The sequence below is a fragment of the Staurois parvus genome, unplaced genomic scaffold (assembly GCF_062004578.1).
Source record: "Staurois parvus isolate SC_StPar_1 unplaced genomic scaffold, SC_StPar_1.0 ptg001026l, whole genome shotgun sequence".
Taxonomy (NCBI): domain Eukaryota; kingdom Metazoa; phylum Chordata; class Amphibia; order Anura; family Ranidae; genus Staurois; species Staurois parvus.
The window spans coordinates 845178-868026 of NW_028318822.1; the positions used below are offsets into that span (position 1 = coordinate 845178).

Sequence of the window (22849 nt, forward strand, 5' to 3'; positions counted from 1 at the left end):
AGTGATAGGTAAAGTTTCCGGTAGAGTAGGAAGAGATCAGGGCTACATCTACCTTCTCAGGAAGTTTCTCTTTTGGGTTGGATCGGCCAAACCACACTTCACCCCTTGTGGCTCCTTATCAGCTTCCCTGAGTCTTCAGAGCACTGTCTCTCCACTGCCGTAAATTGCACTGGATGGTTGAGCCTCCCTGTTGGGCCATTTTTTACTGTTGACCTACTTTTGAATACAATGTTCTTTGCAAAACGGGACTTGGTGTAATTTACTGCCCGCCACACCACTCTGCCCCAACCCAACACTTGGCGGAAGTCGCTGGATATGCCCCTTTTTTGCAGCTGGTACAGAAGGAGGAGCGGGGATCATTATGGCACCGTTAGGAGTGGCCTTGGCGCCTAAGTTTAACAGGTCCAACATCTCCCTGCCTGAGTGGGAGGAGAGACTGGAGAGTACTGCGTGCCTGTATCAGGTTCCACTCCAGCTGATCGCAGAGCTGGCCATCAACTCCCTTGAGGATGACACCCATCAAACGATAATGGTGTTACTGGATGACTTCCAGGCTAGTCTGGAACAAATTGTAGTGCGCCTGGAGGGCCTGTTTGAGAACGTGACATTCTGTTAAGGATCCGGGTATGACCAGAAATGTGTGGAAACATAGGCGTAGTCAGGGCTGGAGAGATGGAATGGTCAGGCAGGCCGTTAGGTACTGTCAGGCACCACCCGGTGGGATCTCTAGTGACCCACAGAACAGGATTCCCCAGGGCGCGGAGTCTAAGCCCCAGTCTGCCTTTTCACCAGAGCCCCTGATGGTGGGGATGGACTTGGCGCAGGACTGAGACCAGGTCGCGGCCCCTGAGTGCACCCAACTGTGGTAGAGGGGTCCGCCGAGGGTATGTACCGGGGGAAAGCCTGACGTGAAGAGGCTGGCAGACCTGGTAACAGGGACCGATCTGTGCAGGATGGATGGATGGATTGTCTGGGTAGCGTCAGGCGTAGTCAGGCAGGCTAGGTCAGCAACGTGCAGGCAGTGAGGTACCGGGGGAGCAGGCAGAGAATAGTCAGGGTCACAAGCCGGGTTAAGTAACTCACGGGCAGCGTGGTACAGAGGATCAGGCAGAAGGATGGTCAGGCAAGCTAGGGATCAAGCAGGAGAAGTCGGCAGAGGTCAGGATCAGGCAGGGTCAGCAACAAATCAGATAGCAGAACAGGAACACAGGATACACGGTACAGGGGGCTCATGGGAAACATACACCAAGGCCCTGACTGCAGGTCTGGCCATTCCTTAAATACACTTCCTGCAATCAGCTTCAGGTGATGGCTGATTGCAGGAGTGAGCTTCTGGTTGCTGAGAGCACATGCTGGCCAGCCCTGGTACTGCAGCCCAAGCGGCAGGTGAGTCCCACCACCAGTGGTGAATCCATTCCTGACACATTCCCAGAGTTAAGGCAGAGGTTCTTCATCAGTAGGCAACAAGAGGATGAAATCCATTTCACGGTAGCACTCCAGAATCTGTAGAAACTCCTACAGACGAAAGATGTACATGACTGTGCCAACATAACTGCCTTAGACAGATTACTGAGGGACCAGTTTGTGGTGGGAATAAATTCCAGGCCTGTTAGGGGAACCTTACAGGAACGAATAAAAGTGCAACCCACCCTCTCTCTCAATGACACTGTAGTGGATGCGGTGGTGCGGGAATAGGAAGATATGGAAGCAACTGTAGTAGTGATAAAGAGGCATGAACTACTACACCTGAAAGATGAGGCCTTGGCCCCATTTTTCCTTTTGGCCATGGAGACCAGAGCATGGCTTCCATGATGCAAGAGATGTCCATATTCAAACAAGAGTTGGCCTACCTCTCTGAGGGTGAGAATCCACTACAGAGGGACCTGAATGTAGGACAGAAGTGCTGGCGGTGTGGCCATCAATACAGATAGACTACCAGGTGGTGGAATGAGCAGGGGTTGTGGTGACTCACAGCCCAGTCAGCTCAGCAGTGCTTATTGTTCTGGACATGAACGCCTTTAAGGACATGGACTTACTCTGCTTGCTGGCCAGGTTTGAACATTCAAGATGGTGTGCATGGGACTATGGTCTGCCAGCTGTTTGGCTCAATGTGATAACAAGCCTTCGAGGCTATCGGCGAGGAGCTAGATGACAGACTGATTGGGTGGGGGTTGTCCGTATGTCTCATAAACAAAATATGCTCCTGGGACCCCTGCAAGAGGTCCCTGCCTATCAGGGCTCACAAGAAGTCGCAAGGAGCCACAGTAATTGTGGAGCCCCAAAAGGATCTAGGGGTACTGGGGTAGTGGTTGGCAGCACACACCTTGTCCAAAGTCTACAAGGGAAAGGTGCTAGTCCAGTTTGGAAACCTCCCCAATCACACTCCTGAACCACACCTTCATCTCAGACCTCTATGCGGTGCCCAGTCACTGCATCTCTGGGGCCAAGCAAGGAGTGGAAGCCATCTGTGCCCCATTTCAGACTGCCATGATCTCCCTGAATGAGGAGCAATACAGACTGCTGTTGGAACAGTTGGCTATTCCTTTCCAGGAGTATCCCTTACCACAACAGTGTCTTCTTCATCAGCTACTAGATACTGGTCTTTGCAACCATCCCGGAGGAGTACGACTGCACTGTAGCAATAGACCACCCGATCCATAAGGGGGAACACTTCTCCCTTCCGGGAGTGATACGATCATATTCCCTGGCCCTCTGCTAGGAGGTCACATTTTACAGAGTAGGGTCATCCAGGAGAGAGCCCCAGCCCATGGGCCGCCCCCATCATCTTGGTACAGAAGAAGGACGGGAGCTTTTGGTTCTGTGTGGACTATTGCAAGCTAAATGCCTGCACCCAAAGGGAAGCCTACCTGTTGCCCAGGGTGGACGAGTTGCTCATGGCGCTGGGCCAAGCTAAATTCTTCTCTGTGCTCGGCCTGGCAAGTGGCTACTGGCAAGTTAAAGTGAGGGAACAAAATTGAGAAAAGACTGCCTTTATCAGCACCTGAGACTATACGAATTTAGTCAGTCCTTTGGACTGAGTAGTGTTCAGGGTACATTTCAGCGATTAATAGAAAGGTGTTTAGGAGATTTCAATTTCAAGACTGTGTTAGTCTACCTTGATGACATAATTATTACCAAATTGTTCTAGGATCATATCCAACATCTGGACAGGGTGTTCACCCGCTTAACCCAATACGAATTAAAACTATAGCCTAGTAACCGCCACTTAATGCATCTGAAAATCCAATACCCGGGGCACATTGTGGAGGCAGGGGGGATCCGGCCAAGGTTCAAGCAGTACAGGACTGGCACCCCCACAAAGACTAACACCGAGCTATGCTCTTTCCTAGTAGGATATTTCCAGCATTTCATCCCCAGGTTTGTGCAAATCACTGCACCTCTCATCCAGCTGTTGAAATGGCCAGGCTTTGCAGAAAAAGGGGCGCCTAGATCCTCAATCCAGTCGCAGTGGCAGGAGCCCCAACAACCATATGTGAAGCTCGCAAACAAAACCTGACATCTGCACCTCTGCTGGCCTATGTTAACTACTTTAAACTATTCCAAATACAGTATATACAGATGGGAGTTTACAAGGCCTGGGGATGTCCTGGCCCAAGAGCAAGAGGGATGCAAATGAGTAATCACCTACACAGGCCACAGCCTGTGACCCACTGAGCAAGATCTTCATAATTACAGTTCCTTTAAGTTGGAATTGCTGGCCCTGGTGTGGGCCAACACTGAGTGGTTTGGGAGTACCTCATGAGAGCAGAAATTGAGTTCTTCACGGATAATAACCCATTTCCTTACCTAGAAACAGCAACTGGGGGCTCTGTAACAGAGGTGGGTTGCCCCACTGGCTCGTTTTTTAACTGCAAGATACATTACAAGTCAGGGAAATTCAAAAGGACATGTGGACGTCCTCTCCCACTATATGGTAGAGTGCCCAGGGTAGGACACAGACTCAAGTCAGGAGGATGTGGAGGTAGCTCCTGTTTTGCCAGTGGTTGCCTTCTCCATCAACTGTCAGCCAGCAATGCCCCAGGTGGGACCCGCCAAAGTTTACACCCTGGAGGAGTGGGCTTTTATCCAGCAGAAAGACCCTGACCTCAGGTGCACCAGTTGCTGATACGATGGCACAAGTCAACCTCCCGAAAATGCCAAAGACTGTCTGATACATGGAGAGCAATCTTGAGGCAGTGGGATCGGCTTGAGTTTCAAGGCAATTTTATCTATCGCCAGGCATGCATCCTTACTGAGCAGCAAGACATACTGCAGATCGTGGTCCCCCAGTCACACATTTTTCAATTTTGTCAAGTGCTGCATGCCTCAAGTGAGCACTTTGGGGCTGACCGAACCAGGTTCCTGGTCAGAAGGTACTTCTTTTGTCCATGGGTGCTGAGAATGTGTAGCCTACTCCATGCCTAAAGCTCACCCTGAAAAGACTACTGTCATGACTATTACTACCTCGGAGCACTTTGAGCTGGTCAAAATGGATTTCCTGACGGTCTCCCACTCCCCCTCAGGGTTCCGTTATACCCTGGTCTTTGTTGACAATTTCACCAAGATTGCTGTAGTAGTACCCTCTAAAGATCAGATGGCCTTGACCATGGATAAACTGTTTTAGGAACACATGGTCCAACCGTATGGCTGCCCCAGATGCATACTCTTGGACCAGGGCCCAAAGTAGGGCAAAGTATTCTGATTATGTTGGATGAAGTTTTTTTTTTTTCTATACTCATAATTATGTTGTTGCTGTTTCTTTAATTGTTCTTTTGTTCTGTTCAATACTGAGGACAACATCTGTCAAAGAGGTGTGAATGTAGGCAGGTGCAGTCTGTATTTCTGACTGCTGGTGGCAGTTGACTGTGGTGACAATGCAGTTGGGAGAGGAAGTTTAGAGAAACTGGCTTTCCCTATATTTCCTTGGTCACCCAGGGTAGTGATCTGGATGGATGTCCTATGTGACCTGGGTGGCCATCTTGGGTAAGGAAGAGTCTATTTAAGACTCTGTCCCCTGGGTTTGGTGCACCTCTAATAGGGGCATGGGATTCTCAAAAATGCTTAAAAACTGTTGGCAAAGGGCACTCTTCTTCTAGAAAAGATAGCTCAGTTTAGCTCCCACAGCTGTGGACCATGAGGTAGTTTGCAGAACAGTCTATTTTCTCATGGCTGGGGACCATGAGATAGCTCCAAAATAGTTAAGGTCTAATAGCTGTGGACTATTAGATAGCTTCAGAATAGTTAAGGTCTCATAGCTGGGGACCAGGAGATAGCTCCAAAATAGTTAAGGTCTCATAGCTGGGGACAATTAGATAGCTCCAAAATAGTTAAGGTCACATATCTGGGGACAATTAGATAGCTCCAAAATAGTTAAGGTCACATATCTGGGGACAATTAGATATCTCCGGAATAGTTAAAGTCTCAAAGCTGGGGACCATGAGATAGCTCAACAATAGTCTAAGTCTCACAGCTGGGGTACAAGAGGCATATTTCTTCAACAACACTTTTGCAGGGAGTCAATCAGTGTCTATGATCACAAGTCTTAGAACAGCCACCTCCTCGGACTTGATTCCTTGATAGAAAAGACCGGCATTAGTCCAAAGGTGCCTCGGGGGCAAGTAGCCCCTTGAAGTTTACTTTCGGGAAAAGACAATCTGACCAGGGCTCCAGCCTATTTACCACCCTCCCAGACCACATTGTGGGCACGCCTCCCCAGGGATTTGCCGGGACACACCAAATATTCAGGTCAGTCATTTGAGTTTTGTCGCTCTAAGCTTTGAAAGCTTCTAGTGAAAACAGAACCAAAACCTCCTGCGCTCAGAAACCCAGATCAGAAGTGGGTGGATGGATCAATCAATCACTAAGGAAGTTCGCCCAACAGATCAACAGATATAATAGCTACGAAAAGTTAAATAGTGACAAAACTGAAAAAAACGTCCATATATGTAAAATCAATCAATTTGTAATAAAGAGCCTTCCATAATTCATGTGTTTTCTTCTTGTGCTGGTATCCCAATCATCATCAAGTGAAACAGTGCACATAATACATGTAGTGCCACCTCAGTGCTCACAGAACTCTCACCTCAGAGCACATGGAAATGCGCTTTATGATATCAAATAGGCAAAACGATTCTTCACTTCTCCAATCCACAGCCATGTGTTAGAAATCAAACACCTTTGAGCTTTCAATAGATGTTCAAAACAGAGCCAGGGATCGATCCTTTAAGGGTGATGGAGGTCACACATTCCTATAATTAAAAGAGAACGAAGGATACTCCCATGGTGCAGGATGTACTAGTATATACATTTATTAAGAGGCAGTAATACACTCACATGTAGTAAATAAATAAAATGCCATAAAATCATCAGATGCAGGCTCCACTTGTCAGCTGAACTCACTAATCACGTCTGCCCGGAGCTACACCCCTTACGCGTTACGTCACGCCCATGTGACTTCATCAGAGGGATTGGTAGAGGGCAGATAAGAGAATCCTTATATAGTGTGTGTGGATCAATTATAGACAGTGGCCATTTTGCTGAAGTCCACCATGGCCATTTTTTAATAGGTGTATGACCATTTTCTAATGGTCCAGATTGTTATAGTGGCCATTTTCTAATGGTCCATATTGTTATAGTGGACATTTTCTAATGATCCAGATTGTTATAGTGGACATTTTCTAATGGTCTAGATCAGTGGTGGGCAACCTTTTTTTTCAACTGAGCCAAATCTCGCCAAAACCACGATTGAAATTTATTTTGAGAGCCACATTTTTAAAACTGAAAATACATCTCCCATATAGTAATTCATCCCCCATAGTAATTCATCCCCCATATAGTAATTCATCCCCCATATAGTAATTCATCCCCCATAGTAATTCATCCCCCATATAGCAATTCATCCCCCATATAGCAATTCATCCCCCATAGCAATTCATCCCCCATAGTAATTCATCCCCATATAGTAATTCATCCCCCATATAGTAATTCATCCCCCATAGTAATTCATCCCCCATATTAATTCATCCCCCATAGTAATTCATCCCCCATATAGTAATTCATCCCCCATAGTAATTCATCCCCCCATAGTAATTCATCCCCCATAGTAATTCATCCCCCATATAGTAATTCATCCCCCCCATAGTAATTCATCCCCCCCATAGTAATTCATCCCCCATATAGTAATTCATCCCCCATAGTAATTCATCCCCCATATAGTAATTCATCCCCCATATAGTAATTCATCCCCCATAGTAATTCATCCCCCATATAGTAATTCATCCCCCATATAGTAATTCATCCCCCATAGTAATTCATCCCCCATATAGTAATTCATCCCCCATATAGTAATTCATCCCCCATAGTAATTCATCCCCCATATAGTAATTCATCCCCCATATAGTAATTCATCCCCCATAGTAATTCATCCCCCATATAGTAATTCATCTCCCATATAGTAATTCATCTCCCATATAGTAATTCATCCCCCATATAGTAAGTCCCCCATATAGTAAGTCCCCCATATAGTAAGTCCCCCCCATATAGTAAGTCCCCCCCATATAGTAAGTCCCCCATATAGTAATTCATCCCCCATATAGTAAGTCCCCCCATATAGTAAGTCCCCCCCATATAGTAAGTCCCCCATATAGTAAGTCCCCCCTGTGTCAATTCACTTACCTTTGCTCCGCGCGTTCCTCTCGCCGTGCTTCCCGCGCCGTTCTGGTCTTCAGGGCGGACTGTGAGAGGAGAGGAGTTCGTCACGCTGCCCCGCCTACATCCTGGCTGCCCCGCCTACATCCTGACAGCTGCAGAGTCCTGACTTTTGGGGCGGCCGCCCGAGAGGAGGGAGGGGAGCGGGCGGCCGTCCGAGAGGAGGGAGGGGAGGGGAGGGGGCGGCCGCCGCCCGGCACACGCCCGTCCGAGAGGAGGGAGGGGAGGGAAGGGAGCGGGCGCCCGGCACACAGAAGAGCCGCATTTAAGCTTGTAAAGAGCCGCATGTGGCTCGCGAGCCGCGGCTTGCCGACCACTGGTCTAGATTGTTACAGTGGCCATTTTCTAATGGTTCAGATTGTTATAGTGTCCATTTTGTAATGGTCCAGATTGTTATAGTGGCCATTTTCTAATGGTCCAGATTTTTATAGTGGCCATTTTCTAATGGTCCATATTGTTACAGTGGCCATTTTCTAATGGTTCAGATTGTTATAGTGTCCATTTTGTAATGGTCCAGATTGTTATAGTGGCCATTTTCTAATGGTCCAGATTGTTATAGTGGCCATTTTCTAATGGTCCAGATTGTTACAGTGGCCATTTTCTAATGGTGCAGATTGTTATAGTGTTCATTTTCTAATGGTCCAGATTTTTATAGTGGCCATTTTCTAATGGTCCATATTGTTATAGTGGCCATTTTCTAATGGTCCAGATTGTTACAGTGGCCATTTTCTAATGGTTCAGATTGTTATAGTGTCCATTTTGTAATGGTCCATATTGTTATAGTGGCCATTTTCTAATGGTCCATATTGTTATAGTGGCCATTTTCTAATGGTCCAGATTGTTACAGTGGCCATTTTCTAATGGTTCAGATTGTTATAGTGTCCATTTTGTAATGGTCCAGATTGTTACAGTCTCCATTTTCTAATGGTCCAGATTGTTATAGTGGCCATTTTCCCTTGGATCAAAGTGTAGTATTAAGATCACAATAGAGCAAGAGGGATAATATAATAGAACCATGGAAACAAGGAAACAGTGATCATTAAATCTTTAATGGAAACATGCTCACTATACCGCTAGTGCTGAAAATAGCGGTCGTGGACTACAATAAATAAATAAACTGTATTGTCCATGACATTGGAGCCCACATAGCTCATAATCTAAAATGCCTTTGTGTACCCATAGAATTATCATGAGTATGTTACAATAAAAATGTTATAACATATTGAGTGATCCCCATTAGGGAGGAACTATAATATACATAGTATATAACATAATTATCAAACAATATGATGGAACAGACGGATAAACAACTTATCTTCATAAACTAGAAATCACTAATGAAGCAATTTAAAAGAAATTCAATGTTTAAACCACTAGGGATCAGGGTATCCAAAGTGTGAATCCACCTAGACTCATATTGGCTGAGAGTGCATACTTTCTGGCTAACTATCCAGTGTTTTTTAAACTTTTCAATCCCTCCAGAATTTTACATGGGATGGATCCTTGTTGTGCACTAATGAGAAGTGTTTAGATACACTATGCGTACTGTATCCCTTTTTAATATCTTGTATGTGTTCCTTAATTGTGACTTTTAGCTGTCTTAGTTCTACCTACGTATCGTAGTTTGCATGTGCACTCCAGCACACTTCCAAGGGGTATGAACCACAATTCATTAATTATAGAATAAAAGAAGTGGTGAATATGGATAGGAATGAATTGATCAACACCACAACTAAAGAAAAACAACAGACATATATGGTACCGATTGTACTTGAATATAATACACAACATAAACAAGTAGAAAAAAGTGTACAATGACATTGGCATATATGAAAGGCTGATAAACATCTCAATACCACCCTACCTGAGCGACCAAGATTCGTATACAGAAGAGCATCCACCCTAAGGGATAAATATATTATAGTGATCATATCCCCCCTTATGTATTAAAAATGGCGATCATATCCCCCCTTATGTATTATACATGGTGATCATATCCCCCTTATGTATTATACATGGAGATCATATCCCCCCTTATGTATTATAAATGGCGATCATATCCCCCCTTATGTATTATACATGGAGATCATATCCCCCCTTATGTATTATACATGGAGATCATATTCCCCTTATGTATTATACATGGTGATCATATCCCCCTTATGTATTATACATGGAGATCATATCCCCCTTATGTATTATACATGGAGATCATATCCCCCCTTATGTATTATACATGGAGATCATATCCCCCTTATGTATTATACATGGAGATCATATCCCCCCTTATGTATTATACATGGAGATCATATCCCCCCTTATGTATTATACATGGAGATCATATCCCCCTTATGTATTATACATGGTGATCATATCCTCCCCCTTATATATTATACATGGAGATCATACCCCCCCTTATGTATTATACATGGAGATCATATCCCCCCTTATGTATTATACATGGTGATCATATCCCCCTTATGTATTATACATGGAGATCATATCCCCCCTTATGTATTATACATGGAGATCATATCCCCCTTATGTATTATACATGGAGATAATATCCCCCCTTATGTATTATACATGGGGATCATATCCCCCTTATGTATTATACATGGAGATCATATCCCCCTTATGTATTATACATGGTGATCATATCCCCCCTTATGTATTATACATGGTGATCATATCCCCCCTTATGTATTATACATGGTGATCATATTCGCCTTATGTATTATACATGGAGATCATATCCCCCCTTATGTATTATACATGGTGATCATATCCCCCCTTATGTATTATACATGGAGATCATATCCCCTCTTATGTATTATACTTGGTGATCATATCCCCCTTATGTATTATACATGGCGATTATATCCCCCCTTATGTATTATACATGGAGATCATATCCCCCCTTATGTATTATACATGGAGATCATATCCCCCCTTATGTATTATACATGGTGATCATATCCCCCCTTATGTATTATACATGGTGATCATATCCCCCCTTATGTATTATACATGGTGATCATATCCCCCTTATGTATTATACATGGTGATCATATCCCCCCTTATGTATAATACATGGAGATCATATCCCCCCTTATGTATTATACATGGAGATCATATCCCCCCTTACGTATTATACATGGTGATCATATCCCCCCTTATGTATAATACATGGAGATCATATCCCCCCTTATGTATTATACATGGAGATCATATCCCCCCTTATGTATTATACATGGAGATCATATCCCCCTTATGTATTATACATGGAGATCATATCCCCCTTATGTATTATACATGGAGATCATACCCCCTTATGTATTATACATGGTGATCATATCCCCCTTATGTATTATACATGGTGATCATATCCCCCCTTATGTATAATACATGGAGATCATATCCCCCTTATGTATTATACATGGAGATCATATCCCCCCTTATGTATAATACATGGAGATCATATCCCCCCTTATGTATTATACATGGAGATCATATCCCCCCTTATGTATTATACATGGAGATCATATCCCCCCTTATGTATTATACATGGAGATCATATCCCCCCTTATGTGTTATACATGGAGATCATATCCCCCCTTATGTATTATACATGGTGATCGTATCCCCCCTTATGTATTATACATGGTGATCATATCCCCCCTTATGTATTATACATGGAGATCATATCCCCCCTTATGTATTATACATGGTGATCGTATCCCCCCTTATGTATTATACATGGTGATCATATCCCCCCCTTATGTATTATACATGGTGATCATATCCCCCCTTATGTATTATACATGATGATCGTATCCCCCCTTATGTATTATACATGGTGATCATATCCCCCCTTATGTATTATACATGGGGATCATATCCCCTGGTATGTATTATACATGGAGACCATATCCCCCCTTATGTATTATACATGGAGATCATATCCCCCCTTATTTATTATACATGGTGATCATATCCCCCTTGTGTATTATACATGGAGACCATATCCCCCCTTATGTATTATACATGGAGATCACATCCCCCCTTATTTATTATACATGGAGATCATATCCCCCTTATGTATTATACATGGAGATCATATCCCCCCCTTATGTATTATACATAGAGATCATATCCCCCTTATGTATTATACATGGACACCATATACCCCCTTATGTATTATACATGGAGATCATATCCCCCCTTATGTATTATACATGGAGATCATATCCCCCTTATGTATTATACATGGAGATCATATCCCCCCTTATGTATTATACATGGAGATCATATCCCCCTTATGTATTATACATGGAGATCATATCCACCCCTTATGTATTATACATGGAGATCATATCCCCCCTTATGTATTTTACATGGAGATCATATCCCCCTTATGTATTATACATGTTGATCATATCCCCCCTTATATATTATACATGGAGATCATATCCACCCTTATGTATTATACATGGAGATCATATCCCCCCCTTATGTATTATACATGGAGATCATATCCCCCGTTATGTATTATACATGGAGATCATATCCCCCCTTATCTATTATACTTGAAGATCATATCCCCCTTATGTATTATACATGGAGATCATATCCCCCCTTATGTATTATACATGGAGATCATATCCCCCCTTATGTATTATACATGGAGATCATATCCCCCTTATGTATTATACATGGAGACCATATCCCCCTTATGTATTTTACATGGAGATCATATCCCCCCCCTTATGTATTATACATAGAGATCATATCCCCCTTATGTATTATACATGGAGATCATATCCCCCCCTTATGTATTATACATAGAGATCATATCCCCCTTATGTATTATACATGTTGATCATATTCCCCCTTATGTATTATACATGGAGATCATATCCCCCCCCCCTTATGTATTATACATGGAGATCATATCCCCCCCTTATGTATTATACATGGAGATCATATCCCCCCTTATGTATTATACATGGAGATCATATCCCCCTTATGTATTATACATGGAGATCATATCCCCCTTATGTATTATACATGGAGATCATATCCACCCCTTATGTATTATACATGGAGATCATATCCCCCCTTATGTATTTTACATGGAGATCATATCCCCCTTATGTATTATACATGTTGATCATATCCCCCCTTATATATTATACATGGAGATCATATCCCCCCTTATGTATTATACATGGAGATCATATCCCCCCCTTATGTATTATACATGGAGATCATATCCCCCGTTATGTATTATACATGGAGATCATATCCCCCCTTACCTATTATACTTGAAGATCATATCCCCCTTATGTATTATACATGGAGATCATATCCCCCCTTATGTATTATACATGGAGATCATATCCCCCCTTATGTATTATACATGGAGATCATATCCCCCTTATGTATTATACATGGAGACCATATCCCCCTTATGTATTTTACATGGAGATCATATCCCCCCCCTTATGTATTATACATAGAGATCATATCCCCCTTATGTATTATACATGGAGATCATATCCCCCCCTTATGTATTATACATAGAGATCATATCCCCCTTATGTATTATACATGTTGATCATATTCCCCCTTATGTATTATACATGGTGATCATATCCCCCCTTATGTATTATACATGGAGATCATATCCCCCCTTATGTATTATACATGGAGATCATATCCCCCCTTATGTATTATACATGGAGATCATATCCCCCCTTATGTATTATACATGGAGATCATATCCCCCTTATGTATTATACATGGAGACCATATCCCCCTTATGTATTTTACATGGAGATCATATCCCCCCCCTTATGTATTATACATAGAGATCATATCCCCCTTATGTATTATACATGGAGATCATATCCCCCCCTTATGTATTATACATAGAGATCATATCCCCCTTATGTATTATACATGTTGATCATATTCCCCCTTATGTATTATACATGGAGATCATATCCCCCCTTATGTATTATACATGGAGATCATATCCCCCCTTATGTATTATACATGGAGATCATATCCCCCCTTATGTATTATACATGGAGATCATACCCCCTTATGTATTATACATGGTGATCATATCCCCCTTATGTATTATACATGGAGATCATATCCCCCTTATGTATTATACATGGAGACCATATCCCCCCTTATGTATTATACATGGAGACCATATCCCCCCTTATGTATTATACATGGAGATCATATCCCCCCTTATGTATTATACATGTTGATCATATCCCCCCTTAATCTCCTCTTCTCAGTAGAGAATACATTCAGTCCCTCTAATCTTTCCTCATAGCTGATCTCCTCCATGCCTCATATCAGTTTGGTTGCCCTTCTCTGTACTTTCTCCAGTTCCCCAATGTTCTTTTTGTGAATTGGTGCCCAAAACTGAACTGCATATTCCAGATGAGGTTTTTCTAATGATTTGTACCGGGGGGAATGATATCTCTCTCTCTGGAGTCTATACCTCTCCTAATACAAGAGGGGATTTTGCTCGCTTTAGAACCCGCAGCTTGGCATTTCATGCTATTATTCAGCTTGTGATCTACCAGAACTCCCAGATCCTTCTCCACCATTGACCCCCCAGATCCTTCTCCACCATTGACCCCCCCAGATCCTTCTCCACCATTGACCCCCCCAGATCCTTCTCCACCATTGATTCCCCCAGTTGTACCCCCCCTAGTATGTATGATGCATGCATATTCTTAGCCCCCAAGTGCAGAACCTTACATTTATCAACATTAGCCCTCATTGGCCCCATTGGCGCCTAGTCTACACCCGCCTATGCTCTCACCTCAACGACAACAACCTCCTCGATCCCCTACAGTCCGGCTTCCGTCCCTACACTCCACCGAAACTGCCTTACTCAAACTCTCCAACGACCTGCTAACCGCCAAAGCTAATGGCCACTATTCAGTGCTCCTACTCCTTGACCTCTCTGCGGCCTTCGACACAGTCGACCACCCCCTCCTCCTCAAAAAACTACACTCCCTCGGCCTCAGAGATTCTGCTCTCTCCTGGCTCTCATCCTACCTGTCACAACGCTCCTTCAGCGTTACCTATAATGCTACCACCTCCCCCTCACTCCCCCTCTCTGTTGGGGTCCCTCAAGGCTCTGTCCTCGGGCCCCTTCTCTTCTCCATCTATACCTCCTCCCTTGGCCAACTCATACACTCTCACGGCTTCAACTACCACCTCTATGCCGACGACACACAAATCTATCTCTCAACCCCCCACCTCACCCCCTTGGTCTCAGCCCGAATCACACACCTACTGAGCGACATATCAGACTGGATGTCGCTCCACTTCCTTAAACTGAACCTCTCCAAAACCGAGTTTCTTGTCTTCCCCCCAGCCCGGACACCACCCCCCATTGATTTCTCCATCACATCCAACAACGCTACCATCAAACCCGCCCCGCAGGCCAGAGTACTGGGTGTCATTCTGGACTCCAACCTATCCTTCCAGCCCCAAGTCCAATCTTTAACAAACTCGTGCAGACTCCACCTCCGCAACATCGCCAAAATCCGCACGTTCCTAACCCCAGAAACCACTAAACAGCTCATCCACTCCCTCATCATATCACGACTCGACTACTGCAACTCCCTCCTCACTGGCCTGCCTCGCCGCTGGCTATCCCCGCTTCAGTCCATCCTGAACACGGCTGCCAGACTCATTCACCTTTCCAACCGCTCTGTCTCCGCCACCCCCCTCTGCCAATCCCTCCACTGGCTTCCGATTGCGCAACGGATCAAATTCAAAATCCTAACGCTGACGTACAAAGCTGTCCACCATACTGCCCCGTACTACATCTCTGACCTAATATCCAAGTACCGCCCAGCACGCACACTCCGCTCCTCACAAGACCTCCTTCTCTCTAGTTCCCTGGTCTCCTCCTCCCATGCCCGCCTCCAGGACTTCTCCAGGGTGTCACCCATCCTCTGGAACTCCCTGCCCCAACCCATCAGATTATCACCTACTCTCCTCTCCTTTAGGCGCACCCTGAAAACCCATCTCTTCAGGGAAGCCTACCCCACCACCTGCTAACTTGCCGACCTCCTCCACTCTTCCTACCACTCCATCCCCCACAGCTATCTCCTCCTGTACCACCACCCCCTCCCTCCTAGATTGTAAGCTCGAAAGAGCAGGGCCCTCGATCCCCTCATGTTTTGCATTGTATTGGTATTGTTCTGTCACATGTTCTGTCTCCCTTTGTAATGTACAGCGCTGAGCGAACTATTGGTGCTTTATAAATACTGTATAATAATAATAATAATAATTACACAGAGCATTGAGGTCGGCTTGCAAGTTGGAGACATCCTGTAAGGACGTTATTCCCCGGCACAGCTTGGTGTCATCTGCAAAGACTGAAATGAGATTTATAATCCCAGACACTATATCATTTAGAAATATATTAAAAAGTAAGGGTACCAACACTGAACCCCGGGGTCCCCCACTAATACTGAACCTTGGGGTACACCACTGACAACACTGAACCTTGGGGTTCACCACTAATAACACTGAACCTTGGGGTACCCCACTAATAACACTGAACCTTGGGGTTCACCACTAATAACACTGAACCTTGGGGTACCCCACTAATAACACTGAACCTTGGGGTTCACCACTAATAACACTGAACCTTGGGGTACCCCACTAATAACACTGAACCTTGGGGTTCACCACTAATAACACTGAACCTTGGGGTTCACCACTAATAACACTGAACCTTGGGGTTCACCACTAATAACACTGAACCTTGGGGTGCACCACTGACAACCTTAAAGGGATGAAATAACCTTCACGTAAACCAATTAATTTACACGTATTGGATATTTTTTTATAGTAAAGACATGGAGCAGAATACATGTTGGCCTAAATTTATGATGAAATTCAAATTTTTTTTTATTATTATTTTATTGGACTTGATTAATAGCAAAAAGTAAAAATTATTGTTTTTTTTTTCTCAAAATTGTCGTTTTTTTTTGTTAATAGCGCACAAAATAAAAAACCAGCTGATCAAATACCACCGAAAGAAATTTGTGGGAACAAAAATGACGTAAATTTCATTTGGGTGCAGTGTTGCATGACCGCACAATTGTCAGTTAAAGTAACGCAGCGCTGTAACGCAAAAAAATGGCCTAGTCAGGAAGAGGGGTAAATCCTCTGGAGGGCAAGGGGGTTAAAGAGTGCCTCAAAATGAGAAACAATGGCATTGAAATGACAGAGCTGAATTCTTTAAGGCCCCGTGGGTGTATGCCATCCGGTCCAGGGGCTTTATTCATCTTTATTCTGTCTAAATATTTCTGGATCATATCAATTGTGAGTCAATGTGGATCATCTGGAGCTGTGTCAGTACCACCCCCCATTATGGACAAGAGCCCCCCATGCTCCTTTGTATACACAGAGCTGAAGAAGGGATTTCATACATTGTCCTTCTCTTTGTCCCCAGTCACCCCTTCTATATGATTCTGTAAAGGGCCTACATGCTCGGACCAGGCCTTTCTACTATTCATATATTTGAAGAATTTTTTGGGGTTGGTCCTGCTATCTTTTGCAATCTGTCGTTCATTTTCAATTTTTGTGCCTTTATTTCCTTTTTACATATTCTGTTATATGTTTTGTAATGTGTAAACAATGATCGCGTTCCTTCATATAGAATAAAAGCTCTTTTCTTATTATCTATAGCTTTTGTAACTTTGGCCGTAAGCCACATAGGTTTGATTTTTAGCCTTTTAAACTTGTTGCCCATGGGAATGTATTTTGCAGTGTGTTCACATACAGTCTTTTTGAAGAACTCCCATTTCTGTGTTGTGTTCATCGATGCCAATATTCCCTCCCAGTCTAAGTCTTGAAGAGCCTTGGAAAATTAGCTCTCTTGAAATTGAGCATTTTTATTTTTCCCGTATGTGCTTGTTGTTTACAGCTAACAATAAATGAAATCATGTTATGGTCACTGCTACCCAGATGTTCTTGTATATGGATATTCCTAATAAGCTCTGCATGGTTTGCAATGACCAGGTCCAGCAGAGCATCATTCCTAGTTGGGGCCTCTATGAACTGTACCATAAAATTGTCCTGTAGTAGGTTTACAAAATTTTGCCCTTTAATTGTTCCTGCAGTACCATTACTCCAGTCAATTTTCAGGTAGCTAAAATCCCCCATTATTATCACTGCCCCAGCCCTTGCAGCCCTTTCGATCTGTGCAAGGAGCTGAGTCTCCACCTCCTTATTAACACTGGGAGGCCTATAACAAACACCAATGATTACCTTTGTAGTACCGCCCCCCCCATGTGCAGTTCTACCCGTAATGCTTCAGCCTCATCACACTCTCCATCAACTAGGTCCTTTTTCACACTCGCTTCTCACATCGAGACAGACACCACAACCTTTCCTATTTACCCCGTCTCTCCGAAAGAGAACCTAGCCAGGAATATGAATGGCCCAGTCATGTGAAGAATGAAGCCAAGATTCAGTAATACCAATTCAATCCTAGTTCTCTTCATGCACCAAACCTTCCAACTCACCTATTTTGATTGGCAGACTTCTGGCATTGGTGAACAAACACTGTATATGGGTTTATGCATTCTGTTTTTATGTAGATTTTACTTGGCATCCCATCCTTTTTGGAATTGGGGTTGTACCTCCATCAATTAAAGAAAAAAAGTACAGTATGGCATCATAGCCACTATACAGAGCATCTAGAAAGTATTCCCAGCGCTTAACTTTTGCCACATTTTGTTATGTTACAGCCTTATTCTAAAGTGGATTCAATTCATTTTTTTCCTCAGCATTCTACTAACAATACCCCATAATGACAATGGGAAAGAAGTCCGTTTTGAAATCTTTGCAATTTATTAAAAATAAAAAATGATAAAAAACCTCATGTACATAAGTATTCCCAGCCTTTGCCATCACACTCAAAATTGAGCTCTGGTTCATCCTGTTCCCACTGACCATCCTTGAGATGTTTCCACAACTTGATTGGAGTCCACCTGTGGGAAATTCAGTTGATTGGACATGATTAGGAAAGGCATAAACCTGTCTATAGAAGGTCCCACAGGTAACAGTGCATGTCAGACCACAAACCAAGCCATGAAGTCCAAGGCATTGTCCGTAGACCTCCGAGATAGGATTGTATGAAGGCACAGATCTGGGGAAGGGTACAGAAACATTTCTGCAGCATTGAAGGTCCCAATGAGCACAGTGGCCTCCATCATCCACAAATGGAAGAAGTTTGGAACCACCAGGAATCTTCCTAGAGCGGGTTGTCCGGCCAAAATGAGCAATCAAGGGAGAAAGGCCTTAGCCAGGGAGGTAACCAAGCACCCGATGGTCACTCTGAAAGAGCTCCAGCGTTTCTCTGTGGAGAGAGGAGAACCTTCCAGAAGAACAACCACCTCTGCAGCACCCCACCAATCAGGCCTGTATGGTAGAGTGGCCAGACGGAAGCCACTCCTCAGTAAAAGGCAAATGGCAGCCTGCCTGGAGTTTGCCAAAAGGCACCTGAGGGACTTTCAGACCATGAGAAACAAAACTCTGGTCTGATGAAACAAAGGTTCAACTCTTTGGCCTGAATTCCAAACGTCATGTCTGGAGGAAACCAGGCACTGCTCACCACCTGGCCAATACCATCCCTACAGTGAAGCATGGTGGTGGCAGCATCATGCTGTGGGGATGGTTTTCAGCGGCAGGAACTGGGAGACTAGTCAGGATCGAAGGAAAGATGAACACAGCAGTGTTCAGAGACATCCTTGTTGAAAACCTGTTCCAGAGCGCTCTGGACCTTAGACTGGGGCGACGGTTCATCTTTCAACAGGATAACGACCCTAAGCACACAGACCACATAACAAAGGAGTGGATATGGGCCAACTCTATGAATGTCCTGGAGTGGCCCAGCCAGAGCCCAGACTTGAACCCGATTGAGCATCTCTGGAGAGATCTGAAAATGGCTGTGCACCGACGCTCCCCATCCAACCTGATGGAGCTTGAGAGGTACTGCAAAGAATGGGAGAAATTGCCCAAAAATAGGTGTGCCAAGCTTGTAGCATCATACTCCAAATGACTTGAGGCTGGAATTGGTGCTAAAGGGGCTTCAACAAAGGATTGAGCAAAGGCGGGAAATACTTATGTACATGGAGGGGTTTCCTTTTTTATTTTTAATAAATTGCAAAGATTTCAAAAAGAACTTCTTTCACGTTGTCTGTAGAATGTTGAGGGAAAAAATGAATTTAATCCGTTTTGGAATAAGGCCGTAACAACAAAATGTGGCCAAAGTTAAGCGCTGGGAATACTTTCTGGATGCACTGTATGGAGTCAATGATCATAGGAAATCACTATAGGATATAAAATACTGCCAGAATGTGTCACAACTGGGTAAATTCTTGTCACATTCATTCAACTTTTTTATTATGGACCTTTAAGTGTTTGTGAAATCTCCCACTACAAAATGTACTCAGCCAATGAAAGGTGATGACTCCATTTTTATTCTTCTCCTGCCATCAATGGCCAACCCAGTCCAACATTTCATCCATGTCTTTGGTGACCTCTGATCTCCTTATGAACAGTTTCTTGAATGATGAAGATCAGCCATGGAGTATATCTGAGGTGTATATCAGGGTGTGCTTCTTCCCCACATGAGAGCTGGGATGTCCAGCAACATTCATCTAGAAGACATTTTTTCCGCCCTCAGGGCACTAATACACCTCCAGGGTTGTGTGGAACTCCTGATGGACAGGAAGTCAGGACTTCAGTGAGGAACAATTCCCTTACTTGGGACAGGAAAGTCGCTTCGCCCCCGGGTGACATCTCTGATGTTTGTAAAGATTGGACAAATGTGAAAAACATTTCTCGCAGTGGGGACAGGAATACGGCTTCTCCCCCGTGTGCAATCTCTGATGGCTGTTAAGATGTGCCTTTGATGAAAAACATTTCCCGCACTCAGAACAGGAATACGGCTTCTCCCCTCTGTGCAATCGCTGATGGATGTAAAAATGTGATATTGTTGAAAAACATTTCCCGCACTCAGAACAGGAATACGGCTTCACCCCTGTGTGAGACCTCTGATGGCTGTAAAGACTGGACTTCACTGAAAAACATTTCCCGCACTCAGTACAGAAATACGGCTTCTCCCCCGTGTGAGATCTCTGATGGCTGTAAAGATTGTACTTATCTGAAAAACATCTCGCACACTCAGGACAGGAATACGGCTTCTCCCCCGTGTGGGATCTCTGATGTCTGTAAAGATGTGGCTTCCTTGAAAAACATTTCCCACACTCAGGACAGGAATAGGGCTTCTCACCTCTGTGCAATCTCTGATGTTGGTAAAGATTGGACACATGTGAAAAACATTTCCCGCAGTCAGGACAAGAATACGGCTTCTCCCCCGTGTGCATTTTCTGATGGCTGAGAAGATGACACTTCAGTGAAAAACATTTCCCGCAGTCAGGACAAGAATACGGCTTATTATTTGTGTGGGATTTCTGATGTTTGTTAAAAGTGGACTTATGTGAAAAATACTGGCCACACTCAGGACAGGTATACTGCTTTTCCCTAGTGTGAAATCTCTGATGTTTGTAAAACTGTGACTTCTTTGAGAAACATATCCCGCACTCAGGGCAGGTATACAACTTCTCCAGCTTGTGAGATCTCTGATGTCTGAAAAGACTGGACTTTGCTGTAAAACATTTCCCGCACTCAGGGCATGAATGTGGCTTAGCCCCTGTGTGAGATCTTTTATGCACATTAAGACGGGATTTATAATGGAAACCCTTCCCGCACTCAGCACAGGAGAACCTCTTCCCAGTTGGAAGGCCGGCCCGGTCCCGCACAGTCTGAGATTCCTCAGGATATGAGGATTCCGATGGTCCATCTACACTGGGTGGTGCCGGATGGACATTGGAGGGAGCCGGGTTTTCTCCTGGACTATACTGTGTGATGTCCTCATCTTCTACTTTCCAGTCTGGAGACAAAGTGAGACAATCCTCGGAGGTTTTCCTCATCTCCCGGCCATGGACTAAAATACAAAGACAAAGAGGATTACTAGACAGGAGCTGATTGGTTCCCCCAAACCAGGACTCCGCCCACATCAGGCAGCTTGGTCTCTGAAGAGCTTACAATTCTACCCTCAAGGGAACTAGGAAATGGCTCCTCTGATCTCCTACCAGGTCATTTCTTTATTCATGGACCTTAGTCAGAGAGTGAGGAAACAACCAGAACTGTCTTTTCTAGGAGGGACAGTCAGAAGGTTATTACACACGGTACGACATCAGAATTATGTAATATACAACAGAGTATATGATGCTGGGGTCAGGAGTATGTAATGTACAGCCGTGTATATAATGCAGGGGTCAGGAGTATGCAATGTACAGCCATGTATACAGTTCAGGGGTAAGGAGCATGTAATGTACAGCCATGTATACAGTTCAGGGGTCAGGAGTATGCAATGTATAGCCATGTATACAGTTCAGGGGTCAGGAGTATGCAATGTACAGCCATGTATACAGTTCAGGGGTCAGGAGTATGCAATGTATAGCCATGTATACAGTTCAGGGGTCAGGAATATGCAATGTATAGCCATGTATACAGTTCAGGGGTCAGGAGTATGTAATGTACAGCAGTGTATATAGTGCAGGGGTTAGGAGTATGCAATGTACAGCCATGTATACAGTTCAGGGGTCAGGAGTATGTAATGTACAGCCATGTATACAGTTCAGGGGTCAGGAGTATGCAATGTACAACCATGTATACAGTTCAGGGGTCAGGAGTATGCAATGTACAGCCATGTATACAGTTCAGGGGTCAGGAGTATGCAATGTACAACCATGTATACAGTTCAGGGGTCAGGAGTATGCAATGTATAGTAGTGTATACAGTGCAGGGGTCAGGAGTATGTAATGTACAGCAGTTTATAAATTTCAGGGGTCAGGAGTATGTAATGTACAGCCATGTATATAGTGCAGGATCAGGACTAAATAACGTGCAATATAAATTATACAGTGTAAGGGTCAGGACTCATAATATTGGTATTCAGCAATCAGTGGTGGCCTAAATGTCATCTTGAGACAAGCTGCAGAGGTCCCAC

General features: G+C 44.0%; 1 protein-coding gene across 1 annotated transcript in view; it reads right to left on the bottom strand.

Moving 5' to 3' along the window:
- Window positions 1-20143: 20143 nt before the first annotated feature.
- The window catches only part of LOC149441101 (uncharacterized), a 261575-nt gene continuing 258869 nt past the window's right edge, over window positions 20144-22849 (bottom strand). Inside the window, exon 10 of the mRNA XM_089657773.1 lies at window positions 20144-21487. Coding sequence (XP_089513899.1) covers window positions 20535-21487 — 953 coding nt within the window. The 3' untranslated portion in view covers window positions 20144-20534. The remainder of the gene's footprint in view (window positions 21488-22849) is intronic.